This window comes from Hippopotamus amphibius, chromosome 3, assembly GCF_030028045.1.
Source record: "Hippopotamus amphibius kiboko isolate mHipAmp2 chromosome 3, mHipAmp2.hap2, whole genome shotgun sequence".
NCBI lineage: Eukaryota > Metazoa > Chordata > Mammalia > Artiodactyla > Hippopotamidae > Hippopotamus > Hippopotamus amphibius.
Genome location: NC_080188.1, coordinates 124,254,409 through 124,280,010, shown reverse-complemented (window position 1 = coordinate 124,280,010; position 25,602 = coordinate 124,254,409). Strand labels below are relative to the sequence as shown.

Genomic DNA, 25,602 nt, shown 5'->3' with positions numbered 1-25,602 from the left:
TAATATTTAATTGAAGTATAGTTGAATTACAATATTGTGTTAGTTTTGGGCATATAGCAAAGTGATTCCTATGTGTATAGTATATATAATAATCATATATATATATTCAGATTATTTTCTATTATAGGTTATTACAAGATATTGAATATTGTTCCCTGTGTTACACAGTATACAAGAAATCCTTGTTGCTTATCTGTTTCATATACAGTAGTGTGTATCTGTTAATTCCATGCTTGTAATTAACTGCTCCCTTCCCCTTTGGTAACTGTAAGTTTGTTTTCTATGTCTGTGAATCTGTTTTCTAAATAGATTTATTTGTATTATTTTTTAGAGTCCATGTATAAGTGATGTATAATATTTGTCTTTCTCTGTCTGACTTCGTTTAGTATGATATTCTCTAGGTCCATACATGTTGCTGCAAATGGCAATATTTCATTCTTTTTTATGGCTAATATTCCATTGTATATATACCACATCTTCTTTATCCATTCATTTGTTGATTGACACTTAGGTTGCTTCCATGTCTTGACTGTAGTGAGTAGTGATGGTAGAACATTGGGGTGCATGTGTCTTTTTGAATTAAAGTTTTCATTTTTCTGGATATATGCCCAGGAGTGGGATTGCTCGATCATGTAGTAGTTCTAGTTTTTAAAGGAACCCGCATACTGTTTTCCATAGTGGGTGCTTCAATTTACATTCTTACCAACAGTGTATGAGGGTTCCCTTTTCTCCAAGTCATCTCTAACATTTATTATTTGTAGACTTTTTGGTGATAGCCAACCTGAATGATGTAAGGGGATATCTCACTGTGGTTTTGATTTGCATTTCTCTAAACATTAGTGATGTTGAGCATCTTTTCATGTGCCTGTCAGCCATCTCAATGTGTTTTTTAGAGAAATGTCTATTTAGGTCATCTGCCCATTTTCTGTTTGGAATTTTTTTTTTTTATATTGAGTTGTATGAGCTGTTTGTATATTTTGGAAATTAACTCGTCATTTGCATCATTTGCAAATATTTTCTCCCAATCCATAGGTTGTCTTTTCATTTTGTTTATGGTTTCCTCTGCTGTGAAAAAGTTTCTCAGTTTGATTAGGTCCCATTTGCTATTTTATGTTTTTATTTTCTTTTATATTATACTTTATTTTATGGGTTTATGCCTCCTTAACAAAATTGGGTACATGTTTTCTTAAAATTGACCATGAATATATTCTCCTTTTAACTAATCGACTTAAACTTGATTCATTGATTTTCACCATGAATATCAAAAGGTGGATTACTGCTGTAGATGTGATGGCCTAATTCTTCCAAAGGTGGTTCAGGATTAGTTATAGCAAATTGAGATGCATCATCAGTTTCTTTCCTCACTTCAACATCAATTTCCTTCAATTCTTCAATACTGGCAGGCTTGTTTTCTACCATTTTATCTTCAAGAAGCATAATAGAATGACTCCTACTTCTTACATTCTGACCTTCTTCTCATGTGCGATAACTGATTTCAGGATCACTCATAATGTGTCCATGATAACAGTATGTCAGCAGCTCCATCAGTATGTGGGTCTCATTGGTTTAGTTTTGATTTTATTTCTTTTGCCTTGGGAGACTGATCTGAGAAAATATTGCTACAATTTTATGTCAGAGAATGTTTTGCCTATGTTCTCTTCTAGGAGTTTTATAGTGTCATGTCTTATATTTAGATCTTTAAACCATTTTTTTAGGTTTAAAAATTTTTAAATGAAAAGTTGAGTGGAAACATATACACACATTCTTTGAGACTGTACAGATAAGATAAAACTACACAAAAATACAAGCAAATGAATGATGATTGAGGATGGCAGTTACCCTGGGTTGGGGTGATTGTGGAATGAGATGGTGCAAAGAGGATCACACACATGGAAGCTCTTGTTAAGGTCCCAGTTTTGATGTTGGGTTATGGTTTCATGGGTGCTTATTACATTATTACTATAAATTAATAATCAAATAAATGAAGGTGGCCAAAAATGCAGCAATGAGGAAAGCATGTCATGAACCATTAATACACTTCTTTGTTCTTAAGTCACTACCAGCCTACTCCCACAAAAACACTGAAAATAACTAGATATCATGAATGGAAAATTCTAGTAATGAGAGAAAAGGTGGACCTTCAGCTATTTGAGAATGAGTTCTGAATTTTTTTCTTCCCTTTAATTTGAAGCTAATCATTGTGCTCTTACAAGATTAGTGAACAACTATTTAGAATACTCTATTAACCAACGATTCAAACTTATTTAATGACATTCTTTTTAAAAATTTTTTTGGAAAGTTGAAGTATAGTTAATTAACAATGTTGTGTTACATTCAATTATGCAGCAAAGTGATTCAGTTATACATGCATACATACATATATTATTTTTCATCTTCTTTTCCATTATAGGTTATTACAAAATATTGAGTATAGTTCCTATGCTATACTGTAGGTCCTTGTTGTTTACCTATTTATTTTTTATTCTTTTGACAGGGCTATTTATTCTTTTTTTTTAATAAGAACTTTTATTGAGATGCAGTTAACATACGATAAGTTGCATATATTTAGAGTGTACAATTTGGTATCCCAATCTCCCGATTCAGTCCCCCTCAACCCTCCCCACTTTCCCCACTTGGTGTCCGTATGTTTGTTCTCTACATCTGTGTCTCTATTTCTAACAGGGCTATTTATTCTTGACTGCTAATAGTCTCTTTAAAATTTTTTTAAAATTTTTATTGGAGTATAGTTGATTTACAGTGTTGTGTTACTTTCTGCTGTACAGCAGAGGAATCAGTTATACACTCTTTTTAGATTCTTTTCCCATGTAGGTCATTACAGAGTATTGAGCAGAGATCCCTGTGCTATACAGTAGATCCTTATTAGTTATGCATTTTATTTATAGCACTGTGTATATGTCAATCCCAGTCTTCCAATTTATCCCTCCACTCCTTTCCCATCTGATAACCATGAGATTTTTTCCCTACATCTGTGACTCTATTTCTGTTTTGTAAATAAGTTCATTTTTATCTTTTTCTTTTTAAGATTCCACACATAAGCAATATCATATGATATTTGTCCTTCTTTGTCTGACTTACTTCACTCAGTATAACTATCTCTAGGTCCATCCATGTTGCTGCAAATGGCATTATTTCATTTTTTTTATGGTTGAGTAATATTCCATTGTATATATGTACCACAACTTCTTTATCAATCTATTTGTCAATGAACATTTAGGTTGCTTCTGTGTCCTGGCTATTGTAAATAGTGCTGCAATGAACATTGTGCTGCATGTATCTTTTCAAATTATGGTTTTCTCTGGGTATATGCCCAGGAGTGGGATTGCTGGATCACATGGTAGCTCTAATTTTAGCTTTTTTAGGAACCTCCATACTGTTCTCAATAGTGGCTGTACAAATTTACATTGCCACCAACAGTGTAGAAGGGCTCCCTTTTCTCCACACCCTCTCTAGCATTTATTGTTTGTAGATTTTTTGATGATGGCCATTCTGACCAATGTTAGGTGATCCCTCATTGTACTTTTGATTTGCAGTTCTCTAATAATTAGTGATGTTAAGCATCTTTTCATGTGCTTTTTGGCCATCTGTATGTCTTCTTTGAAGAAATGTATATTTAGATATTCTGCCCATTTTTTGATTGGGTTTCTTGTTTTTCTGTTCATCAGCTGCACGAGCTATTTGTATATTTTGGAGATTAATATGCTGTCGGTCACTTCATTTGCAAATATTTTCTTCCATTCTGTGATTTGTCTTTTCATTTTGTTTATGGTATCCTTTGCTGTACAAAAGCTTTTAAGTTTAATTCAGTCCCATTTGTTTATTTTTGTTTTTATTTTCATTACTCCAGCAGGTGAATCCAAAAATATCTGGCTGTGATTTATGTCAAAGAGTGTTCTACCTATATTTTCCTCTAAGTGTTTTATAGTATCTGGCCTTACATTTAGGTCTTTAATTCATTTTGAGTTTATTTTTGTGTATGGTGTTAGAGAGTGTTCTAATTTCATTCTTTTACATGTAGCCATCCAGTTTTCCCAGCACCACTTATTGAAAAGACTGTCTTTTCTTCATTGTATATTCTTGCCTCCTTTGTCATAGATTAGGTGACCATAAATGTGTGGGTTTATCTCTGGATTTTCTATCCTGTTCCATTGATCTACATTTCTGTTTTTGTGCAAATATCACACTGTTTTGATGACTGTAGCTTTGTAGTATAGTCTGAAGTCAGGGAGCTTGATTCCTCCAGCTCTGTTCTTTCTCAAGATTGCTTTTGCTATTCAGGGTCTTTTGTGTTTCCATACAAAATCTAAAACTTTTTATTCTGATTCTTTGAAAAATGCCCTTGGTAATTTGATAGGGATTGCACTGAATCTGCTTTGGGTAGTATAGTCATTTCCTCAATATTGATTCTTCCAATCCAGGTGCATGGTATATCTCTCCATCTGTTTGTGTCATCTTTTATTTCTTTCATCAGTATCTTATAGTTTTCTGAGTACAAGTTTTTTGCCTCCTTAGGTAGGTTTACTCCTAGGTATTTTATTATTTTTAATGTGATGATAAATGGAATTTTTTCTTTAATGTCTGTTTCTAATATTTCATTGTTAGTGTACAGGAATGCAAGAGATTTCTGTGTATTAATTTTGTATTCTGAAACATTACCAAATTCATTGATGAGCTCTAGTAGTTTTTTGTTAGCATCTTTAGGATTTCCTATGTATAGTATCATATCATCTGCAAATAGTGACAGTTTTACTTCTTTTCCAATTTGGATTTCTTTTATTTCTTTTTCTTCTCTGATTGTTGCGGCTAGGACTTCCAATACTGTGTTGAATAAAATTGGAGAAATTGGACCTCCTGTCTTGTTCCTGATATTAGAGGAAATGCTTTCAGTTTTTTGCCATTGGGAATGATGTTTGTTTTGATGTTTGTTATATATAGCCTTTATTATGTCAAGGTAGGTTCACTCTTTTCACTTTCTGAAGAGTTTTTATTATTAATGTGTGTTCAATTTTGTCAAAAGCTTTTTTTTTTTGCATCTATTGAGATGATCATATGGTTTTTATTCTTCAATTTATTAATTTGGTCTATCACATTGATTGATTTGAGTATACTGAAGAATCCTTGCATCACATGAACCTGATGTATAATCCATTTAATGTATTGTTGGAATTGGTTTGCTAGTATTTTATTGAGGAGTTTTGCCTCTATGCTCATCTGTGATATTGTCGTGTAATCTTCTCTTTCTTTTGTGGTATCTTTGTCTGATTTTGTTGTCAGGATGATGGTGGCCTCATAGAATGAGTTCAGAAGTTGTACTTCCTCTGCAATTTTTTTTGGAATAGTTCCATAAGGACAGGTGTTAACTCTTCTCCAAATTTTTGGTAGAATTCACCTGAGAAGCCACCTTGTCCTGGACTTTCATTTGTTTGAAGTTTTAAAATTGCTGATTCAATTTCAGTACTGATAATTGGTTTGTTCATATTTTCTATTTCTTCCTCTTTTAGTCTTGGAAGTTTGTCCCTTTCTAAGAGTTTGTCCATTTCTTCTAAGTTGTTCATTTTATTGGAGTATAGTTGCTCATAGTAATCTCTTATGTTCCTTTGTACTTCTGTGGTATCAGTTGTAAGTTCTCCCTTTTCATTTCTGATTTTATTGATTTCGTCCCTCTCCCTTTTTTTATTGAGTCTGGTTTATCAATTTTCTTTATGTTTTCAAAGAATGAGCATTCAGTTTCATTTATCTTTTCTATTGTTTCTTAGTCTCTATTTCATTTATTTCTGCTCTGATCTTTGTGATTTCTTTCCTCCTACTAACTTTAGGTTTTGTTTGTTTTTCTTTCTTTAGTTGCTTTAGGCATAAAGTTAGGTTGTCTATTTGTGATTTATCTGGTTTCCTGATGTACACTTGTATCACTACAAACTTCCCTCTAAGAACTGGTTTTGCTGCATCTCATAGGTGTTTTCTTTCTTTGTTTTTTTTAAATAAATAAATTTATTTGTTTATTTATTTATGGCTACGTTGGGTCTTCGTTGCTGTGTGTGGACTTTCTCTAGTTGCAGAGAGTGGGGGCTATTCTTCATTCTGGTGCATAGGCTTCTCATTGCAGTGGCTTCTCTTGTTGCAGAGTATAGGCTCTAGGCACATAGGCTTCAGTAGTTGCAACACGTGGGCTCAGTAGTTGTGGCACATGGGCTTAGTTGCTCCATGGCATGTGGGATCTTCCTGGACCAGGGCTTGAATCTGTGTCCCCTGCATTGGCAGGCAGATTCTTAACCACTGCACCACCAGGAAAGTCTCTCTCATAGGTGTTTTCATTTTCATTTGTCTCTAGGTAATTTTTGATTTCCTCTTTGATTTCTTTAGTGATCCTTTGCTTATTTAGTAGCATAAGGTTTAGCCTCCACATGTTTTTTTTTTTAGTTTTTTTATTGTTTTTATGGGGGACACGTGTTGGCACCTTCCAGTTCTTCATCTCACTGATGATTCTCTGCTGCTAAATATTTAAAGTCACATCTATTATTCCAATTTTCACTGGAGTGAAAAACATAAAGATTTTGCTTTCCATCTTTCTGAGAACTTCAAATTGTACCTCAGTTGAATGTGATTTGGGAAAAAGAGATATGTGTTATGTGCTGGGCTTCCAGGTACTCAAGACTGGAGTAATCAAGAAATTGACATTTGAGTGGATATAAGTGGAACAAATTTAAACTATGATTGTCTTAGGTGTGTCAGGCAATTCACCACATAAAGTTAAGACAGGATTAAGATCACAAATTTCTGAGTTATCTTTACACAATTAATAAAAATCAAATTAAATGACACTGGGCACTCATTCATGTAGAGAATCTATTTCCTAAACCAAGTTTGAATTTTTCCTCTTGTGGAATGCTCTCTTTCTTCCCCCAGCCCTGAGGTGATTGTCAGTTGCCTTTCAACTTGATAATGCATTACTTTTTTCTTCCAGCTTGTACAACTTGTTTTTGTTATTTGCTTGGCCTGTGGAAGAACAAATTGTTCATTCTTTGGATTGGGCCAAACTGGTAGGCAAAATATTAGATTTGGGCTTGACTAAAGCTAGTTCCTAAGAAGTAGGCTGATGCAATATAATTTCATGTGAGATAGGTATATATCAATGTAGTTTTATTTTTATTTTTATTTATTTTTGTATTGGAATATAATTGCTTTACACTCTTGTACAAGTTTTTGAGGTACACCAAGGTCAATCATCTGTGTTTATACACATATCCTTGTATTCCCTCCCTCCCTTGACTCCCCCCCATCCCCATCCCAGTCCTCTAAGACATCATCCATCATCGAGATGAACTCCCTTTGTTATACAGCAACTTCCCACTGGCTATCTATTTTACAGTTGGTAGTATATATATGTCTATGCTACTCTCTCACTTCATCTCAGCTTCCCCTTCACCCCCCACTCCCCAAAACTCCAGTTCTCCAGTCCATTCTCTGCATCTGCATCCTTGTTCTTGTCTTGTCACTGAGTTCATCAGTACCATTTTTAGATTCCATATATATGAGTTAGCAGACAATATTTGTCTTTCTCTTTCTGACTTACTTCACTCTGTATGACAGACTCTAGGTCTATCCACCTCATTACATATAGCTCCATCTCATTCCTTTTTATAGCTGAGTAATATTCCATTGTATATATATGCCACATCTTCTTTATCCATTCATTTGTTGATGGGCATTTAGGTTGCTTCCATGTCCTGGCTATTGTAAATAGTGCTGCAATAAATATTATGGTATATGTTTCTTTTTGGATTATGGTTTTCTTTGGGTAGATGCCCAGTAGTGGGATTACTGGATCATATGGTAGTTCTATTTGTAGTTTTTTAAGGAACCTCCAAATTGTTTTCCATAGTGGCTGTACCAGCTTACATTCCAACCAACAGTGCAGGAGAGTTTCCTTTTCTCCACACCCTCTCCAACATTTGTTGTTTCCAGATTTTGTGATGATGGCCATTCTGATTGGTGGGAGGTGATACCTCATTGTGGCTTTGACTTGCATTTCTCTGATGATGAGTGATGTTGAGCATCTTTTCATGTGTTTGTTGGCCATCTGTATGTCTTTTTGGAGAAATGTCTATTTAGGTCTTCCGCCCATTTGTGGATTGGGTTATTTGCTTTTTTGGTATTAAGCCGCATGAGCCGCTTGTATATTTTGGAGGTTAATCCTTTGTCCGTTGTTTCATTGACAACTATTTTTTCCCATTCTGTGGGTTGCCTTCTTGTATTGTTTATGGTTTCTTTTGCTGTGCAAGAGCTTTTTTTTTTTTTATTTGTTTGTTTGTTTTTGTTTTTGGCACACGGGCTTAGTTGCTCCGCGGCATGTGGGATCTTCCTGGAGCTAGGATCGAACCCATGACCTCTGCATTGGCAGGCGGATTCTTAACCACTGTGCCACCTAGGAAGCCAATGTGCAAGAGCTTTTAAGTTTCATTAGGTCCCATTTATTTATTCTTGGTTTTTTTTCCATGATTCTAGGAGGTGGGTCAAAAAGGATCTTGCTTTGATGTATGTCATAGTGTGTTCTGCCTATGTTTTCCTCTAGGAGTTTTATAGTGTCTGGCCTTACATGTAGGTCTTTAATCCATTTGGAGTTTATTTTTGTGTATGGCGTTAGGAAGTGTTCTAATTTCGTTCTTTTACATGTTGCTGTCCAATTTTCCCAGCACCACTTATTGAAGAGGCTGTCTTTTTTCCATTGTATACTCGTGCCTCCTTTGTCAAAGATAAGGTGCCCATATGTGTTTGTTTGGGCTTACCTCTGAGTTCGCTATTCTATGCCATTGATTTTCCTTTCTATTTTTGTGCCAGTACCATACTGCCTTGATCACTATGGCCTTGTAGTATAGTTTGAAGTCAGGAAGCCTGATTCCACCAACTCCATTTTTCCTTCTCAAGATTGTTTTGGCTATTTGGGGTCTTTTGCGTTTCCATACAAATCGTAAGATTTCTTGTTCTAGTTCTGTGAAAAATGCCATTGGTAATTTGATCGGGATTGCACTGAATCTGTAAATTGCTTTGGGTAGTACAGTCATTTTCACTATGTTGATTCTTCCAATCCAAGAACATGGTATGTCCCTCCATCTGTTAGTGTTGTCTTTGATTTCTTTCATCAGTGTTTTAAACTTTTCTGCATACTGATCTTTTGCCTCCTTAGGCAGGTTTATTCCTAGGTATTTTATTCTTTTTTGTTGCAATGGTGAATGGGAGAGTTTCCTTAATTTCTCTTTCTGCTCTTCCGTTGTTAGTGTATAGGAATGCAAGAGATTTCTGTGCATTAATTTTGTATCCTGCTACTTTACTAAGTTCATCAATTGGTGCTAACAGTTTTCTGGTAGAGTCTTTAGGGTTTTCTATGTATAATATCATGTCATCTGCAAAAAGTGACAATTTTGCTTTTTCTTTTCCAATTTGGATTCCTTTTATTTCTTTTTCTTCTCTGATTTCTGTGGCTAAAACTTCCAAAACGATGTTGAATAAGAATGGTGAGAGTGGACATCCTTGTCTTGTTCCTGTTCTAAGGGGGAATTCTTTCAGTTTTTCCCCACTGAGAATGATGTTGGCTTTTGGTTTCTCTTATATGACTTTTATTATGTTGAGGTAATTTCCTTCTATGCCCATTTTCTGGAGAGCTTTTAACATAAATGGATGTTGAATTTTGTCAAAAGCTTTTTCTGCACCTATTGAGATAATCATATGGTTTTTATCCTTCAATTTGTTGATATGATGTATCACGTTGATTGATTTGCATATATTGAAGAATCCTTGCATCCCAGGGATAAACCCCATTTGATCATGCTGCATGATTTTTTTTAATGTGCTGTTGGATTCTGTTAGCTAGTATTCTGTTGAGGATTTTTGCATCTATATTCATCAGTGATGTTGGTCTGTAATTTTCTTTTTTTGTGACATCTTTGCCTGGTTTTGGTATCAGAGTGATGGTGGCCTTGTAGAATGAGTTTGGGAGTGTTCCTCCTTCTGCTATATTGTGGAAGAGTTTGAGAAGAATAGGTGTTAGCTCTTCTCTAAATGTTTGATATAATTCACCTGTGAATCCATCTGGCCCTGGGCTTTTGTTCGTTGGGAGATGTTTAATCACAGCCTCAATTTCCCTACTTGTGATTGGTCTGTTCATATGTTCTATTTATTCCTGGTTTAGTTTTGAAAGATTGTACTTTCCTAAGAATTTATCCATTTCTTCCAGGTTATCCAATTTATTGGCATATAGTTGCTTGTAGTAGTCTCTCATGATCTTTTGTATTTCTGTAGTGTCCGTTGTTCCTTCTCCTTTTTCATTTCTAATTCTGTTGATTTGCATCTTCTCCCTTTTTTTCTTGATGAGTCTGGCTAATGGTTTATCAATTTTGTTAATCTTCTCAAAGAACCTATTAATTTTTGCTATTGTTTCCTTCCTTTCTTTTTCATTTATTTCTGCTCTGATCTTTATGATTTCTTTCCTTCTGCTCACTTTGGGGTTTCTTTGTTCTTCTTTCTCTAGTTGTTTTAGGTGTAAGGTTAGGTTGTTTATTTGATATTTTTCTTGTTTCTTAAGGTAGGACTGTATTGCTATAAACTTCCCTCTTAGAACTGCTTTTGTGGCATCCCATAGGTTTTGGGTTGTTGTGTTTTCGTTGTCATTTGGTTCCAGATATTTTTTGATTTCCTCTTTGATTTCTTTAATTATTTCTTGGTTGTTTAATAGTAATTGTTTAAACATCCATGTGTTTGTACATTTTTTTGCAGTTTTTTTCAAGTAATTGATATCTAGTTTCATGGCGTTGTGGTCCGAGAAGATGCTTGATATGATTTCAATTTTCTTGAATTTACCAAGGTTTGATTTGTGACCCAAGATGTGATCTATCCTGGAAAATGTTCCATGTGCACTTGAGAAGAAAGTGTAGTCTGTCGTTTTTGGATGGAATGTCCTATAAATATCAATGAAGTCAAGATGGTCTAATGTGTCATTTAAAGCTTGTGTGTCTTTATTTATTTTCTGTTTGGATGATCTGTCCATTGATGTAAGTGGGGTGTTCAAGTCTCCCACTATAATTGTGTTACTGTCGATTTCCCCTTTTATGGCTGTTAGCATTTGCCTTATGTATTGAGGTGCTCTTTTGTTGGGTGCATAGATATTTACCATTGTGATATGTTCTTCTTGGATGGATCCCTTGATCATTATGTAGTGTCCTTCCTTGTCTCTTTTAATAGTCTTTACTTTCAAGTCTAATTTGTCTGATATGAGTATTGCTACTGCAGCTTTCTTTTGACTTCCATTTGCATGGAATCTCTTTTTCCATCCCTTTCCTTTCAGTCTATATGTATCCCTTGGTCTGAAGTTTGTTTCTTGCAGGCAGCATATAGAAGGGTCTTGTTTTTGTATCCATTCAGCCAGTCTGTGTCTTTTGGTTGGAGCATTTAATCCATTTACATTTAAGGTGATTATTGACATGTGTGTTTCTATTATCATTTTCTGAATTGTTTTGGGTTTGTATTTGTAGGTGTTTTCCTTTTCTTGTGTATCCTACTTACAGAAGTTCCTTTAGCAATTGTTGTAGGGTGGTTTGGTGGTGCTGAATTCTCTTAACTTTTGCTTGTCTGGAAAGCTTTTGATTTCTCTGTCAAATCTGAATGAGATTCTTGCTGGGTAGAGTATTCTTGGCTGTAGGTTTTTCTCTTTCAGGACTTTCAGTATATCCTGACATTCCCTTCTGGCCTGCAGAGTTTCCCTATGTAGTTTTAAAAGAGCCATAGGTCTGCACCAATTTAAATTTTTTTTTTAATTTCTTTCATTTTCAGGCATGTACCAAAATATTCTCCATTATATCAAGGACCATCAGGGGTATTATCTCTGGGTAATGGCTTCATTTTGGGGGAAACTTTGATCTTCCCACCATCTTCAGTGGGATCTTAACTCTCAGAAGCATTTTTCTTTTCCTTATTGAAATTTCTTAAAAAGAGTCTCTGCTTTCTTTTGGGAGTAAAGAAATTCCCACTAGATATGCTATTGATCATGTTTGCAGAAAAGTTGTATTACTCCTCTTGGTTCAGCTAATTATTAATTTTCTTTTCTGATATAATGAAGGTAGACTTTTTTTCTGAGGTCTTCAGTAGAAATATTTCTCTTCCTTATCATTGCAAACGTTTGGATTTAAAATTTTCTATTATTTTTTCCCTCATGTCTATATGAAAAATTCTTGAAGTCTGGGATCTTGACTTATTCTGTTATTCATGATCAAGCACCATGTTTCACACAGTATAATTTTTTGATAAATATTTTTTGATAAATATATACGTGCATGACATGATGAAAGAGTCAGTTAATGGTCCACAGTAATGTCTGCCTTACTTACCTGGGGAGAAAAATAACAGTGAAAATCAACAATGAAAATGAATATTCAGTTTTACTCTTGAGACTTGTAAGAAGTCGAATGTAAACTTCACAAAACAGAGATTTGTATTATTGTGTTTGCTGCCGTATTTCCGGGAATAGGACAAAACTTGCCATAGTCAGACACTCAGTAAATAGAGTAGATGAGAGAATGTGTGAGTGAATGAACAATATGTGAAGCTCCTTATGCTCTATTCCATGTGGCCACAGAACCTTCCTTCTGGTCCTATTGCTCTGAAAAAAGGCTAACCGAACATCAAACTGGAAAGAATAAATTAGTTTGGTTACTTTCCCTTACCTAGTTAGTATGTCACCAATGCTCGATCTTTCCAATTGTTAATAATTAGTGCTCTTTTGCTCTGTTGAGTAAAATATCTGTCTAATACTTTTAGCTACAGCACATTCTCTTCCAATGCCAACCTAAACAATGTTGATACTTATTGAGAAACAGGACAGTGAGGTAAGAAGACTCATAACCATCCTGTGATCTTGTTTTCCATTCCTCTTATGGATAGGAATAATACATATGACATATGAATAATATAAAGACACAATGTATATGTCTTTCCTGCCTCCTGCAACCAGCTCCCATCCTCCTCACCTCCATGGTTAGGGTGTTTTCAGCATTCTTCCTTCCATTCCTGTGAGCAGCTTTTCTAAGTTCTTTTAAGCCTTCCTTGGGTTTGTTTATAATAATCAGCCACCGAGCAGATTCTACCAGCCACCTGATCCAAGAGTAGGACAAAAGTGCAGTCAACTCCCACTTGTCCATTTTGCACATAGCCTTTGTACAGAGATGCCTTCCCCCTCCAATCCGATGCCTATCGCTTGTTGGATTATGCCAAAAAACATAAACTTACATTCTCTTGTATCATAACTAGGAAAAAATGAGATGACCTCTCCATGTAGTACACCTTCGCTGCCGGGATTGCAGGCTGGAGTCATACTGACTCCCTTCTTGATCAGATGCAAATTTACCAGGGAGCTCATGAAGCTGACTTGTATAGACCTTTGCCAAAGTTCTTGTAAGGACACAAGGAATATCTGTTCATAATTTGTCATTTTCCTAAAATAATGACCCTTAAATTATTTATTTATGCTAAAGTTCCTTACACAGATTGGAATCACTCCTGCTCCTAGCAGCTATGGTGGAATCTGGCTACACAAACAAATTACTTACTTATAGCTGCCTCAATTTTATCATCTATGTAATGAGGAGGTAGTGTCACATACTTTGTAGAATTGTCATGAGAATGAAATGACATAATGGATGTGCCTGACAGAGATTACATTATCCTGTCTATATGAACTCACCTCACTATACTATATCCGTAATCATTTCTCTGAGGTAGAGTCATTTCCAGACAAATAGGGCTCTTCTGAGCAGTCTTCTTAGGGGAAGGGGTGTAATTGTCATTCTGAAGTCTTTTTAAAGAGAAGAGGGGCAAAGTGTGCATAGAACAAATGATAAAAACCCTTCAATCTGACAAATTTTAACTGGAGAAACGATGCTGCTTTTTCTTTACATAATTATGGAGGCGAATTTTCTTCTCATTCCTCTCTCCAATATCAGCTATTAAATGAAAAATGTCCATATCTTCTGCATCAGATAATTCTTTGCAGAGCTGTATGTATAAACACAGATCATAATGGAGGCTATTGCCTCTTCAGATGTTTTTCTGTATAGGGAAAATATTTTTGTAGCAATTCTGTTTCCACAATACTGGTTAAGTCTTATGAGTAAGGATGGAAGGACCCCCAAAGACTCAGAATTCCCAAGAGGATTCCTTATTATTTTTTGTCTTTAGGGTTGCTGGTGTTAGCATTTAAAATAGTGTGCCTGTTAAATTTGAATTTCAAGGAAACAGTGTAAATTTCTTATTAGAACTATGCCCCATGCAATATTTTAGATACAGAAATGATTTGTTGTTTATCTACAACTTTAATATAATGGGATTTCTTGCATTTTTATCCAGTGACAAACAAAAATACCGAGCTCAGGTAATTAGAAAGTACATATAAATCACGAGTAATTTTCAGCATAATTGTGTATCTTACAGTATTTGGGGTATAATTTTACAAAAATGTTTGTTGGTTATTGTACATTCAAATTTAACGGAGTATCCTCAATTTTACCTGGCAGCTCTACCTGTTCTGCTTCTTGAGTTGTACATGGGGGACACATAAGGAAGTACAAAATCAGGTATCGCTGGGACCAAACAGAAGTCTTGGGTCTGATTCCATGTACATTCTCATCCCAGAATCTCACAAGACAAAGGAGGAAAGAAGGCTCCTACCTTGAAGCCAGAAATAAGACAAAGAGTGGTACGGACACCACCAGCTGGAGAGTGTGCCAGTCTCGGAAGGCATAAGCCAGGCCTCCAAAGGTTGTCTGTCCCAGACTAGTGGCAGCCATGGTAAGTGCTATTGCAATTGTCTGGAATCGGGGCACTGTCCATTCCAGCACTGAAAGAACACACAAGCAGTTTTTCATTCAAATAAAGGTGGAATTTTAAGGTCAAAATTAAGACTTGGAAAATATTGGAGACACAAAGGGTTGGCTTACTGAGCATGTGGCTATTTGTCAGGAGATTCGCAGCGGACAGTCCAGCCAAGAAGCGTAGTGAGCAGTAAATGAGGAAACTGGGAGCAAGGACTGTAAAGCTGTCAGCAATGCCAAGCTGGAGGAAACACAATCTAATTATAAACTTCCTCCCAAACCTGAGAAAGAAAGCACCAAATTAGATGATAGGAATGATAACAACCTGTTGTAAACACTAGCAAAAGGAAAGCACTTTGAATCCTGAAAGAATATTTAATAGCAGATCCAAGGAGCATCCTTCCCGTGTTTAAATAGAAAGTGAGTGTATCAAACTTTCTTCACCATTCTGCTACTAGTAGGTTTGACACCCATTCAAACCATATAAGGCAGGTTGCAATATTTGGAAATTCTAAAATACCATTAATGTCCCCTGTACTAACACACACCTTTAGCATAGAGACTCTGTATGATATCTACAACACAAGGAATCTAAATTTGTACTTGGAATCTAGGACCACACAGCTTACAACAGAACTGATTTGAAAGAAACATCTTGGAATAATACATCACAGTTGCTATGGGTTGCATTAGAGACCCTCCCTGCTGACTTTGGGTTTGTTGGTTTTGGGCAATATGTTTCTTTCTAGAACAATAAAGAAGACAAGTGTGACACAGGCAGAGTGACTTATAGAAAATTCTGAGAGGAAAGAATTTGGTAAGATGGAGAATGAAGAAATGTAGAGGGAAATATTAAAAAAAAAGATTTCCATGTTTTAAGTTTCTTCGAAAGGTGGCCCTTCAGTAGCCAACTGAGACAAAAGTGCCTCTGCTGATTCTATACAATCAGTAATATTACAAAATAGACAACAATTGGGACTGGGAAACTGTTCTGTAATCTTTGCTTCTCTCACAGGATATTTATATTATAATACAACTGTTAAAATTTTTATATTTGAGTATGAATGTGATATATGCTATATTTGTGTTTCAATTCAGAATTTAATAGAACCGATATGAAAAGTTCTATGATTAAAAATAATGGAGTGATGATAGAGGTGGATCAAGATGGCAGAGAAGGAGGATGTGGAGCTCACCACCCCACACAAACACATCAAAAACATATTTACATGGGGGACAATTGTCACAAAAAATTAACTGGGAACTGGCAGAAGATCTCTTATACAACCAAAGCTACAAGAAAGATTCCCATATAACCAGGTAGCTTGGGGGGAAAACAGGTATCAAGATGGGACTGTTGCCCCTGGGAGGGATCTGTGAAAGAGAGAGGGTCCACATGGGGAAGCCCTTGACCTGGGAATCCTTCCTTGCCTGCTAAGAGGTATGCTAGGATACATAGAGATGCTGAAATGGCCTGGACTCCACTCATGAGGAGTGTGCATGTGCTGGCTTCCTAGTAATCAGGGCAGAGAGAGACCAGTGCTGATGGCTGCCATATGACAGCACTTCCCAGACCAAAACACACACCGGGTGGAGCTGCTAGTATGTGCAGTGGCTAGGTACTGAATCTCCAGTGGATGGGCCCTGGAAGAGGAACGGGCCTAGCTGTGCAGAGAAAGCCTGGAGGGCCTGGGCTGTGGTCTGAACCAAAACTTGGAGCCCGTTGTCAGTATGCAGTTTGTGGAGTGTGGGTCTTTGGAGGTGTGGGCATGGCAGGGGTGGGGTTGACCTCAGAGTCCATTGTCAGTGCTTCCACAGTGAGTGGGTCTGACAGCAGCAGACTTGGTTGGTTCACACACTGGGTGGCATCACAGAATCGCACTTCTCTGTGAACAGCCCCTGGGGAGGAGTGTGCAAAGGTTCCTTTCCCAGTGGGATCACTCTGGTTCCACACATGGGGCCAGATCGGGGGCAGACAGGTCCTGAATACCCCTCCCACAGAGGCAGCCTAGGTCCCAGGCAGCAGTACAGCCACCGTGATTCCTGCAGCCACAGCACCTCCAGCCCCCAGAGCCAGTGTAGCACTATGTCTAGGATGAACGCAACAGAGAAGGGCTGCAACTTTGGGCAGCTTCTAGTCAGGACTGTGGATGCTTGCATGGGAGTCACATAGGTTCACTGTAACCACATGAGTCTCAATTGCTATAACACTCACTTCCTTTGGGACAAAGCATGCACTTAAGGGCAATGGAGCTTTATTGAACCTGACCCTCAGGGCTTCTATTCCAGCAACAGGGGATCAGACCCCACCCCTGACAGGACTGTGACAGCCATGGAGCAAAGAGGAGGACCTAGCCAACATCTAGTGTAGGCTCTGGACACCACAACACCAGCCACACCCCCATCAAAGGGATAATGGCCAGCACATTTTGAGGAAAGATGTGGTTGGCATCCATACCAAAAACAGCCCTTGCACACAGTCCACACATGGATGATCCCACATGAAAAATATTCCTTCAAGACTATAGTAGATAGTTGTTTCTCCTAAATTCAGAGAGACACAGAAAGTTAAGTAAAATGAAAAAGCAAAGGAACTACTCTCAATTAAAAGTACAAAAGAAATCCCTAAAAGAACAATTAATGAAACAGACCTCACCAGTCCACTAGAACCAGCGTTCAAAAAGAAGGTAATAAAAATGCTGAAGGAATTAAGAAAGATTATTAACAGAAAGACCACTACAATGGAGAACTAGAAACTATAAAGAGGGATCAATCAAAACTAGACAAATCAATTATCAAGATAAAAACCAAACCAGAAGCAATGAATAGCAGACTAGATAACACAGAAGAATGAATAAGTGGTCTGGAAGACAGAATAATAGAAATCACCTAATCAGAACAGCAAACAGAAAGAAAAATATTAAAATGAAAGAAACATATGAGATCTATGGAATACTACTGTGTGCTAATTTAAGCATAATAGGGGTTCCAGAAGGAGAAGATAGAGAGAAAGAAGATTGAAAACATATTTGAAGAAATTGTGGCTGAAGACATACAGATGGCTAACAAACACATGAAAAGATGCTCAACATCACTAATCATTAGAGAAATGCAAATCAAAACCACAATGAGGTATCACCTCATACCAGTCAGAAATGCTGGAGACAGTGTGGAGAAAAGGGAACCCTCCTGCACTCTTGGTGGGAATGTAAATTGATACAGCCACTATGAGGACAGTATGGAGGTTCCTTAAAAAACTAAAAATAGAGCTACCATATGACCCAGCAATCTCACTACTGGGCATATACCCTGAGAATACCATAATTCAAAAAGATAAATATACCACAATATTCACTGCAGCACTATTTACAGTAGCCAAGACATAGAAGCAACCTAAATGCCCATCAACAGATGAATGGACAAAGGAGATATGGCACATATATACAATGGAATATTGCTCAGCCGTAAAAAGGAATGAAATTGAGTTATTTGTAGTGAGGTGGATGGACCTAGAGTCTGTCATACAGAGTGAAGTAAGTCAAAAAGAGAAAAACAAATAACATATGCTAACGCATATATATGTGGATCTAAAAGAACGGTACTGATGAACCCAGTGGCAAGGCAAGAATAAAGACTCAGATGTAGAGAACGGACTTGAGGACACGATGGGGTGAAGGGGAAGCTGGTATGAAGTGAGAGAGTAGCATTGACACATATACACTACCAATTGTAGAACAGATAGATAGTGGGAAGCTGTTGCATGGTATAGGGAGATCAACTTGATGCTTCGTGATGAACTAGAAGGGTGGGATAGGGAGGAGGGGAGGGAGGCTCAAGAGGGAGGGTATATGGGGATGCATGTGTAAATACAGCTGATTCACTTTGTTGTATGGCTGAAACTGCACAACATTGTAAAACAATTATACTCCAATAGAGATCTGAGGAAAAAAGAAATTGCGGCTGAAAACTTCCTAAACCTAAAGAAGGAAACAGATAACTATGTACAGGAAGCACAGAGGGTCCCAATCAAGAAGAGCCCAAAGAGAACCACGCCACAGTTAAAATGGCAAAAGTTAGAGATAAAAGGATTCTAATGGTAGCAAGAAAAAAGCAGAGTCAGTTATGTAAGAACCCCCATGAGGTTATCAGCTGATTTCTCTGCAGAAACTTTGCCTGCCAGAAGGGATTGGCATGATATAGTCAAAGTCCTGAAATGGAAAAACCTGTAATCTTGAATACTCTACCAAGCAAGGTTATCATTTAGAACGGAAGGAAACATAAATAATTTCTCCAACAAGCAAAAACTAAAAGAATTCAGCAATAATAAACCTACCCAAAAAGAAATATTGAAAGGTCTTCCCTAAATAGGAAAGAAGCAAGAAACTATAGAAAGGAAAAATCACAAAAGGAGAGGCAAATATAAAAGAATTGAAGATCACTTAAATAAGCCAGTACATATATTTAAAAATGTTAATTTTTTTTGTAAAAGAGATTAAAACTACAATTAACAGCAAAAGGATAAGCAAGAAGTTGTAAAATAAGACAAAATCCCACAAAATGTGGGGGAAGGGAATATAAAAATGTAGATGTTTTAGAATGTGTTTGAACTTGTATGACTATCAGTTTAAAACAAGAAGATATAGTTATGAGTCAACATACTGGAAAACCAAGATAACAGCAAATCAAAGACATATAATAGAGTCAAAAAACCAAAAAGGAATGAACTCAAGCATAATATAAAAGACAACATTCAAGCCACAAAAGGAAAAACAAAAAGAAGAAATGAGCAAAGTAGAACTACAAAGTCAACTGGAAAACAAAGTTTAAAATAGCAATATGTACGTACCTATCAATAATTACTTTAGGTGTCAATGAACTAAATGCTATGATCAAAAGACAGAGAGTGTCAGATTGGATAAAAACCCTCAATAACCTACAATATGATGTCTACAAAAGACTCACTTCAGGGCAAAAGACACAGAACGAAAGTGAGAGAATGGAAAAAGATATTTCATGCAAATGAAAATGACAAGAAAGTGGGGGTAGCAATACTCATATCAGACAAAATGAACTTTAAATCAAGTCCATAAAGAAATACAAAGAAGGACCTTATATAATAATAAATAGATCAAGAAGAGGTTATTACACTTATTATCATACATATACCCAATATAGGAGCACCTAAACACATAAAACAAATACTAATAACAGTGTGGTATTGGTATAAAAACAGACATATAGATCAATGGAAGAGAATAGAGAGCCCAGAAATAAACTCACACACTTATGTCAATTAATCTACAACAAAGGAGGCAAGAATATAGAATATATGGTCTCTTCAGCAAGTGGTTTTGGGAAAGCTGGATAGCTATATGTAAATCAATGAAATTATTGATAGAACACTCTTTCACACCTTATACAAAAATAAACTGAAAATGGTTTAAAGACCTAAATATAAGACATGACACCATAAAACTTCTAAACGAGAACATAAGCAAAACTTTCACTGACATAAACTGTAGCAATATTTTCTTACATTAGTCTCCCAAGGCAAAAAAATACAAAGCAAAAATAAATAAATGGGACCCAATCAAACTTAAAAGCTTTTGCACAGCAAAGGAAACCATCAACAAATGAAAAGACAACCTTTGGAATGGGAGAAAATATTTGTGAATGATGCAACCAACAGGGGGTTAATAGCTAAAAAATACAAACAGCTCACAGAACTCAGTATCTGAAAAAGAAAAAAAAAACTCAAAAAATTGGCAGATGACTTAAATAGACCTTTCTCCAAAGAAGACATACAGATGGCCATCAGGCATGTAAAAAGATGCTTAACATCACTAATTATCAGAGAAATGCAAATCAAAACCACAGTGAGGTATCACCTCACACTGGTCAGAATGGCTATCATCAAAAAGTCTACACATAACAAATGCTGGGGAGGATGTGGAGAAAAGGGAACCCTCCTACACTGTTGGTGGAAATGTAAATTGGTGCAGCCACTATGGAAAACAGTATGAAAGTTCTTCAAAAAACTAAAAATAGAACTACTACATGACCCAGCAATTTCACTACTGGGTATGTATCTGGAAAAAATAAAATCATCAATTAAAAAAAAGAGACATGCACTCCAATGTTCAGAGCAACACTATACACAATGGCCAAGACATGGAAACAACCAGTGTGCATTGACAGATGATTGGATTAAGAAGATGTCATATATATACAATGAAATATTACTCAGCCATAAAAATGAAATATTACCATTTGTAGTAACATGTATGGACATAGAGAATATCATACTTAGCTAAGTAAGTCAGACAGAAAAAGGACAAATATTGTATGATTTAACTTATATGTGGAATCTAAAAAATGATACAAATGAATTTGCAAAAAAAGCAGAAATAGACACACAGACATAGAAAACAGACTTATGGTTACCAAAGGGAAAAGTGATGGAAGGGAGGGATAAATTAGGAGTATGGGATTAACAGATACAAACCCTATACATAAAGTAGATAAGCAACAAGGATTTACTGTACAGCAAAAGGAAATATGTCCAATATCTTGTAATAACCTATAATGGAAAAGAACCTGAAAAAATATACAACTGAATGACTTTGCTGTATACCCAAAACCAGCACAGTATTTGCAAAGCAATTGTACTTCAGCAAAAAAATAATGGAGTGGGAATTATTGGAAAACTTGATCAATCAAAGCAAAAAACAGCTATATATGCAAAGATATATCATGTTCACTCTCATAGGAAAATGTCAAATTTATAAGTTGTTAAATATAGTGATATTTGGGATGTCAGGCCTCTGTCGATAGTCTGGTTGTCGTTTCCCAGTTGGAGCACTATTCAGCATTTAGGAAAATGAACTAGAAGTACACAGGAATGTGGATGTATCTTAAAAATATATTGATGGGGGGCTTCCTAGGTGGCACAGTGGTTAAGAATCTGCCTGCCAATGCAGAGGTCACGGGTTCGATCCCAGCTCCAGGAAGATCCCACATGCCATGGAGCAACTAAGCCTGTGTGCCAAAAAACAAACAAACAAACAAACAAAATATATATATATAGATGGGAGTATAAAAGAGAATAAATGAGATAATAGCATATTTACATAATAGGTAGATTAAAATATATGTAAAGCAAATAATGTTACATTTTGTAAAACAGATATGAATTTAAGAAAGCATAGGTATCACATTAGAATGATCTTTTATTGGGAGGAAGGAAACTGGAAGCCTCCAGATTTTGTGATGAGAAGTATCCTAATAATTTGTTGAGGATCGATCATATGTGAAGAGTTATTTCTTTCTTGTTGCTTTCAAGATTCCTTGTCTTTGGTTTTGACATTTTTATTATAATATGCTTTATTGTATGTCTCTGAGTTTATCCTACTTAAATTTTGTCGAGCTTTTTGGATTTGTATATAGATGTCTTTCATCAAATTTGGGAGGAGTTCTTCCACTATTTCTTTTCCCCCTCTCAGGGTTTGCTTTTTTAAATAAATATTGAAGGGTGTTGTCTGTTTGTTTTGAGACTTTTCCAAACTATTTTTACAAAAACTATTGTTTGTCATGTGTTCATTTACCTCACGTTCAGCTAATGTTTTGGCAGAGACGTCTTTGAAAGCCAGGCGCTCTCTCAGTGTTTGAAAATTGATTTTGTACTAGGACATTCCTTGAAGTCTTAACAAACTGCCCTGAGGCTAAGGATAAGCTCCACATGAAAGCTTAAGGTCTCAAGTCTTTTTTGAACAGATATCTTGCCTGTGTCCTCTTATGGGCATTAGATAGTATGTCCTCAGAAAAAGCCTCTTGCCCTAGGTATCTGTAGGTCTTTATTGGCCTTGCAGCTTTTAGGAGTAGTGCCCACTGCATTTCCTGCCTGGGATCCCAGTTAGTTAAACGGAGATGAGTGCCTTTTGTCATTCTTTCAGGTATCTCCCAGACATGTTAGATCATATGTGAAAAATAGTTTCAATTAAGAGCTATCCTGTTCCTTTTTGTTTGAAAGTGGGAACCAGGCTGCCACTTCAAGACTAAGACCTCTGTGTATCACATTGGGGTTGGGGTAGAATTGAGTAAAAATACCAAAACTTTATCACTTTTTAGAATGACTTTTTCTCAGTTACATATTTGTGTTGTTCCTTTGAAAGCTTGGTTACTTTCCAGAGCTCTGACAAAGCTAGTTTAGACAAGTTTTACCTTTTTGGATGTTTTTATAGGGGAATGAGAGCTTGGAGCTTTCTTGTTTGACATTTGGCTTACATCTAAAATTTTTGTATTTCTATGTTTGTCGAGTATATTACCAACAGTGAAAGTTAATGAAATACATTGTAATCTATAGAGAAAGTATTGTAATTATACTGCAGATAAGATTAGGTTAAAAGCCAAAAGGGAAATGAAAATGGAATAATCAAGTATTCAACATATTGTCTAAAAGGAGTTAAAGCAGACCAGAAAAACAGCCAAAAAATTGGAAGAATAACAAAAAATAAAATAAAATGGTAGAATGAGTGCAACCATGTCAGTCACATTACATAGTGAATAGACTTAAAACTGTAATTAAAAGATAGAGATAATCAAAATGGACTAAAAATATGGTTCCAATTTTGAACATAGTGTCTCTGATTAATGGAAAGTAAGTGAAAGGATGAACATACACAATACATACAGTGAGAATAGAAAGTCTGGAGAGGTTATGTTAATATCAGATAAAATAGTTTTTTAAAACAAGTTGTGTTAACTGAGATAAGGAGGAATGCCTCATCATGTTAAAATACCAAATTTGCGTTGATATAAACACAATGCTTTAAAAAACATAAAGTAAAAATGGACAGAATTAAAGAGAAAAATAAACAATTTTATTATCAGAGTGGGAGATTTTAACATTGCCTTCAGCAATCAATACAATAAGTAGATAATGTATCAGTAAAAAATCTTAGAAAACCTGATTGAGTAACACTCTCAACCACCATGACCTAATTGGTATTTATAGAAGACTACATTTAAGGAGAGAAGAATACACATTGTTTTCCAAAGCACATTGTATGTCAAATTCAGAATCTATTCTCAAGAAAAACACTCAAAACTCAAGACATATAATAGAACTTTGTAAACCTTATTAAGAGCATCTACCAAATGCTGAAGCTAACATCATTCTCAATAGTGAAGGGGTCAAATTATTCTACCTGACATCAGTAACAAGGCAAGGATATTAGCTCTCACCACATTTCATTTAGCACTGTACTGAAGGTCCTAGATACAGTCAGAAAAAGATAGGAAAATAGTAAGTTAAATTACCCTTACTTTAAGGTAATATGATCATGTAGTAGAAAACTGTAAGGAATCCACAATAATGCTAGTTGAACTGATAAATTTATCAAGGTGGCAGTTTATAAGGTCAGTATATTAAAGCTAATTGCATTTCTACAATAACAGTTAATACAAGAAAATTACAGTCACAATAAACAACCTCATAGACTCAAAAACTAAATTAATTGGGAATAAAAGTAATGGAAAAAAATACATGGCCTTTCCCACAAATTACAAAACATTGAGAAGGGAAATTTCAAAAATCTAAATTAAAGGAGCACTTTATTATGTTCAAAGACCAGAAAAGTTAACGTGAAAAATGGCTGTATTATCTAAACTGCTTTATTGATTCAATGCAATCCCAATACAAATCCTGCCTTTCTGACTTCCAATAACAGAGTGCAGTTTTCCTGTTTTTGCCAGTTTGCAATCATTTGCACTGTGCTCTTTACTCAACAAAATGGTTTTGGTATTTATCCATGTTACTGCTTACAGCAGTTTGTTCACTCTCTTGCTTTATATAAAACCACTATGTGAGTATTCAGCATATGATTTATCTATTCTATTATTGGTGGGCTTCTAATTTGTTTCCAGTTTTGGGATATTGTGCATAGTTGTGTTATTTTAAAAATATCAATGTGGTTATTCTCATTCCTGCATATAATCCTTTAGTGTTTACCTTTAGCTTTGTGATGAAGTCAAAATCTTTAGATTATCTTGCCCCCTCAACTTCAGCTAGTTCTCCATTGTCATCTCCTGCCAAGGTCTGCATATCTGTCATTTCTACTACCTTGTGATCCATTCATATTGCTCTTTCTGGGGTGAAGTTATCAAGATGGTGGAGTAAGAGATACTAACTTTCAACCCTCTCCATACACAAAAAAACCAATTAGACATATATCCACAAATGAAAATAGCCTTGAGGTGGCTCAAGTGTCCAATAGAAAACCTATAGCTATGCAATGGAATGAGCAAAAAACACAGAATAACTGTATAGAAAGGATTGCTGGAGAGATTGGCTTAGCAGAGATATATGGAGATGGCTAAGAACAAAGAAGAGGGGGTGTCATTGCAGTCCCCAGTGGCCAGCTCTGTGGAATATGCCAGCAGGCTATGCTACTGAGGATCTCAGCAGTCCCCATGACAGTCATGGATGCCCCACAGCTTTCAAAGAACCAATTTAGTTGCAGGCTAACCAGCATCCCAGAGCACAGAGCTTCTGTTGCTCCATATATGTTTGTGCCCCAGACCTTGGCTTTGCGACCACTTGGTGCATACCTGTATTTCACACATCACTGCTGCTGTGGGCTAACCAGTGCCCTGGACTCCAGAGCCACTGTCACTCTGTGGGTGCCTGTGCTCCACTCCCTGGGTCTGCGGCTGCTCTGTGGGTGCCTGCACA

General features: G+C 36.1%; 1 protein-coding gene across 1 annotated transcript in view; it reads right to left on the bottom strand.

Moving 5' to 3' along the window:
• The window catches only part of LOC130850342 (organic anion transporter 7-like), a 39,569-nt gene that overhangs the window by 5,158 nt on the left and 8,809 nt on the right, over positions 1-25,602 (bottom strand). The window contains exons 3-5 of the mRNA XM_057729804.1: positions 14,997-15,151; positions 14,728-14,896; positions 13,032-13,155 (exon numbers count right to left, since the gene is read on the bottom strand). Of these exons, the coding sequence (XP_057585787.1) occupies positions 13,032-13,155; positions 14,728-14,896; positions 14,997-15,151 (448 nt within the window). The remainder of the gene's footprint in view (positions 1-13,031; positions 13,156-14,727; positions 14,897-14,996; positions 15,152-25,602) is intronic.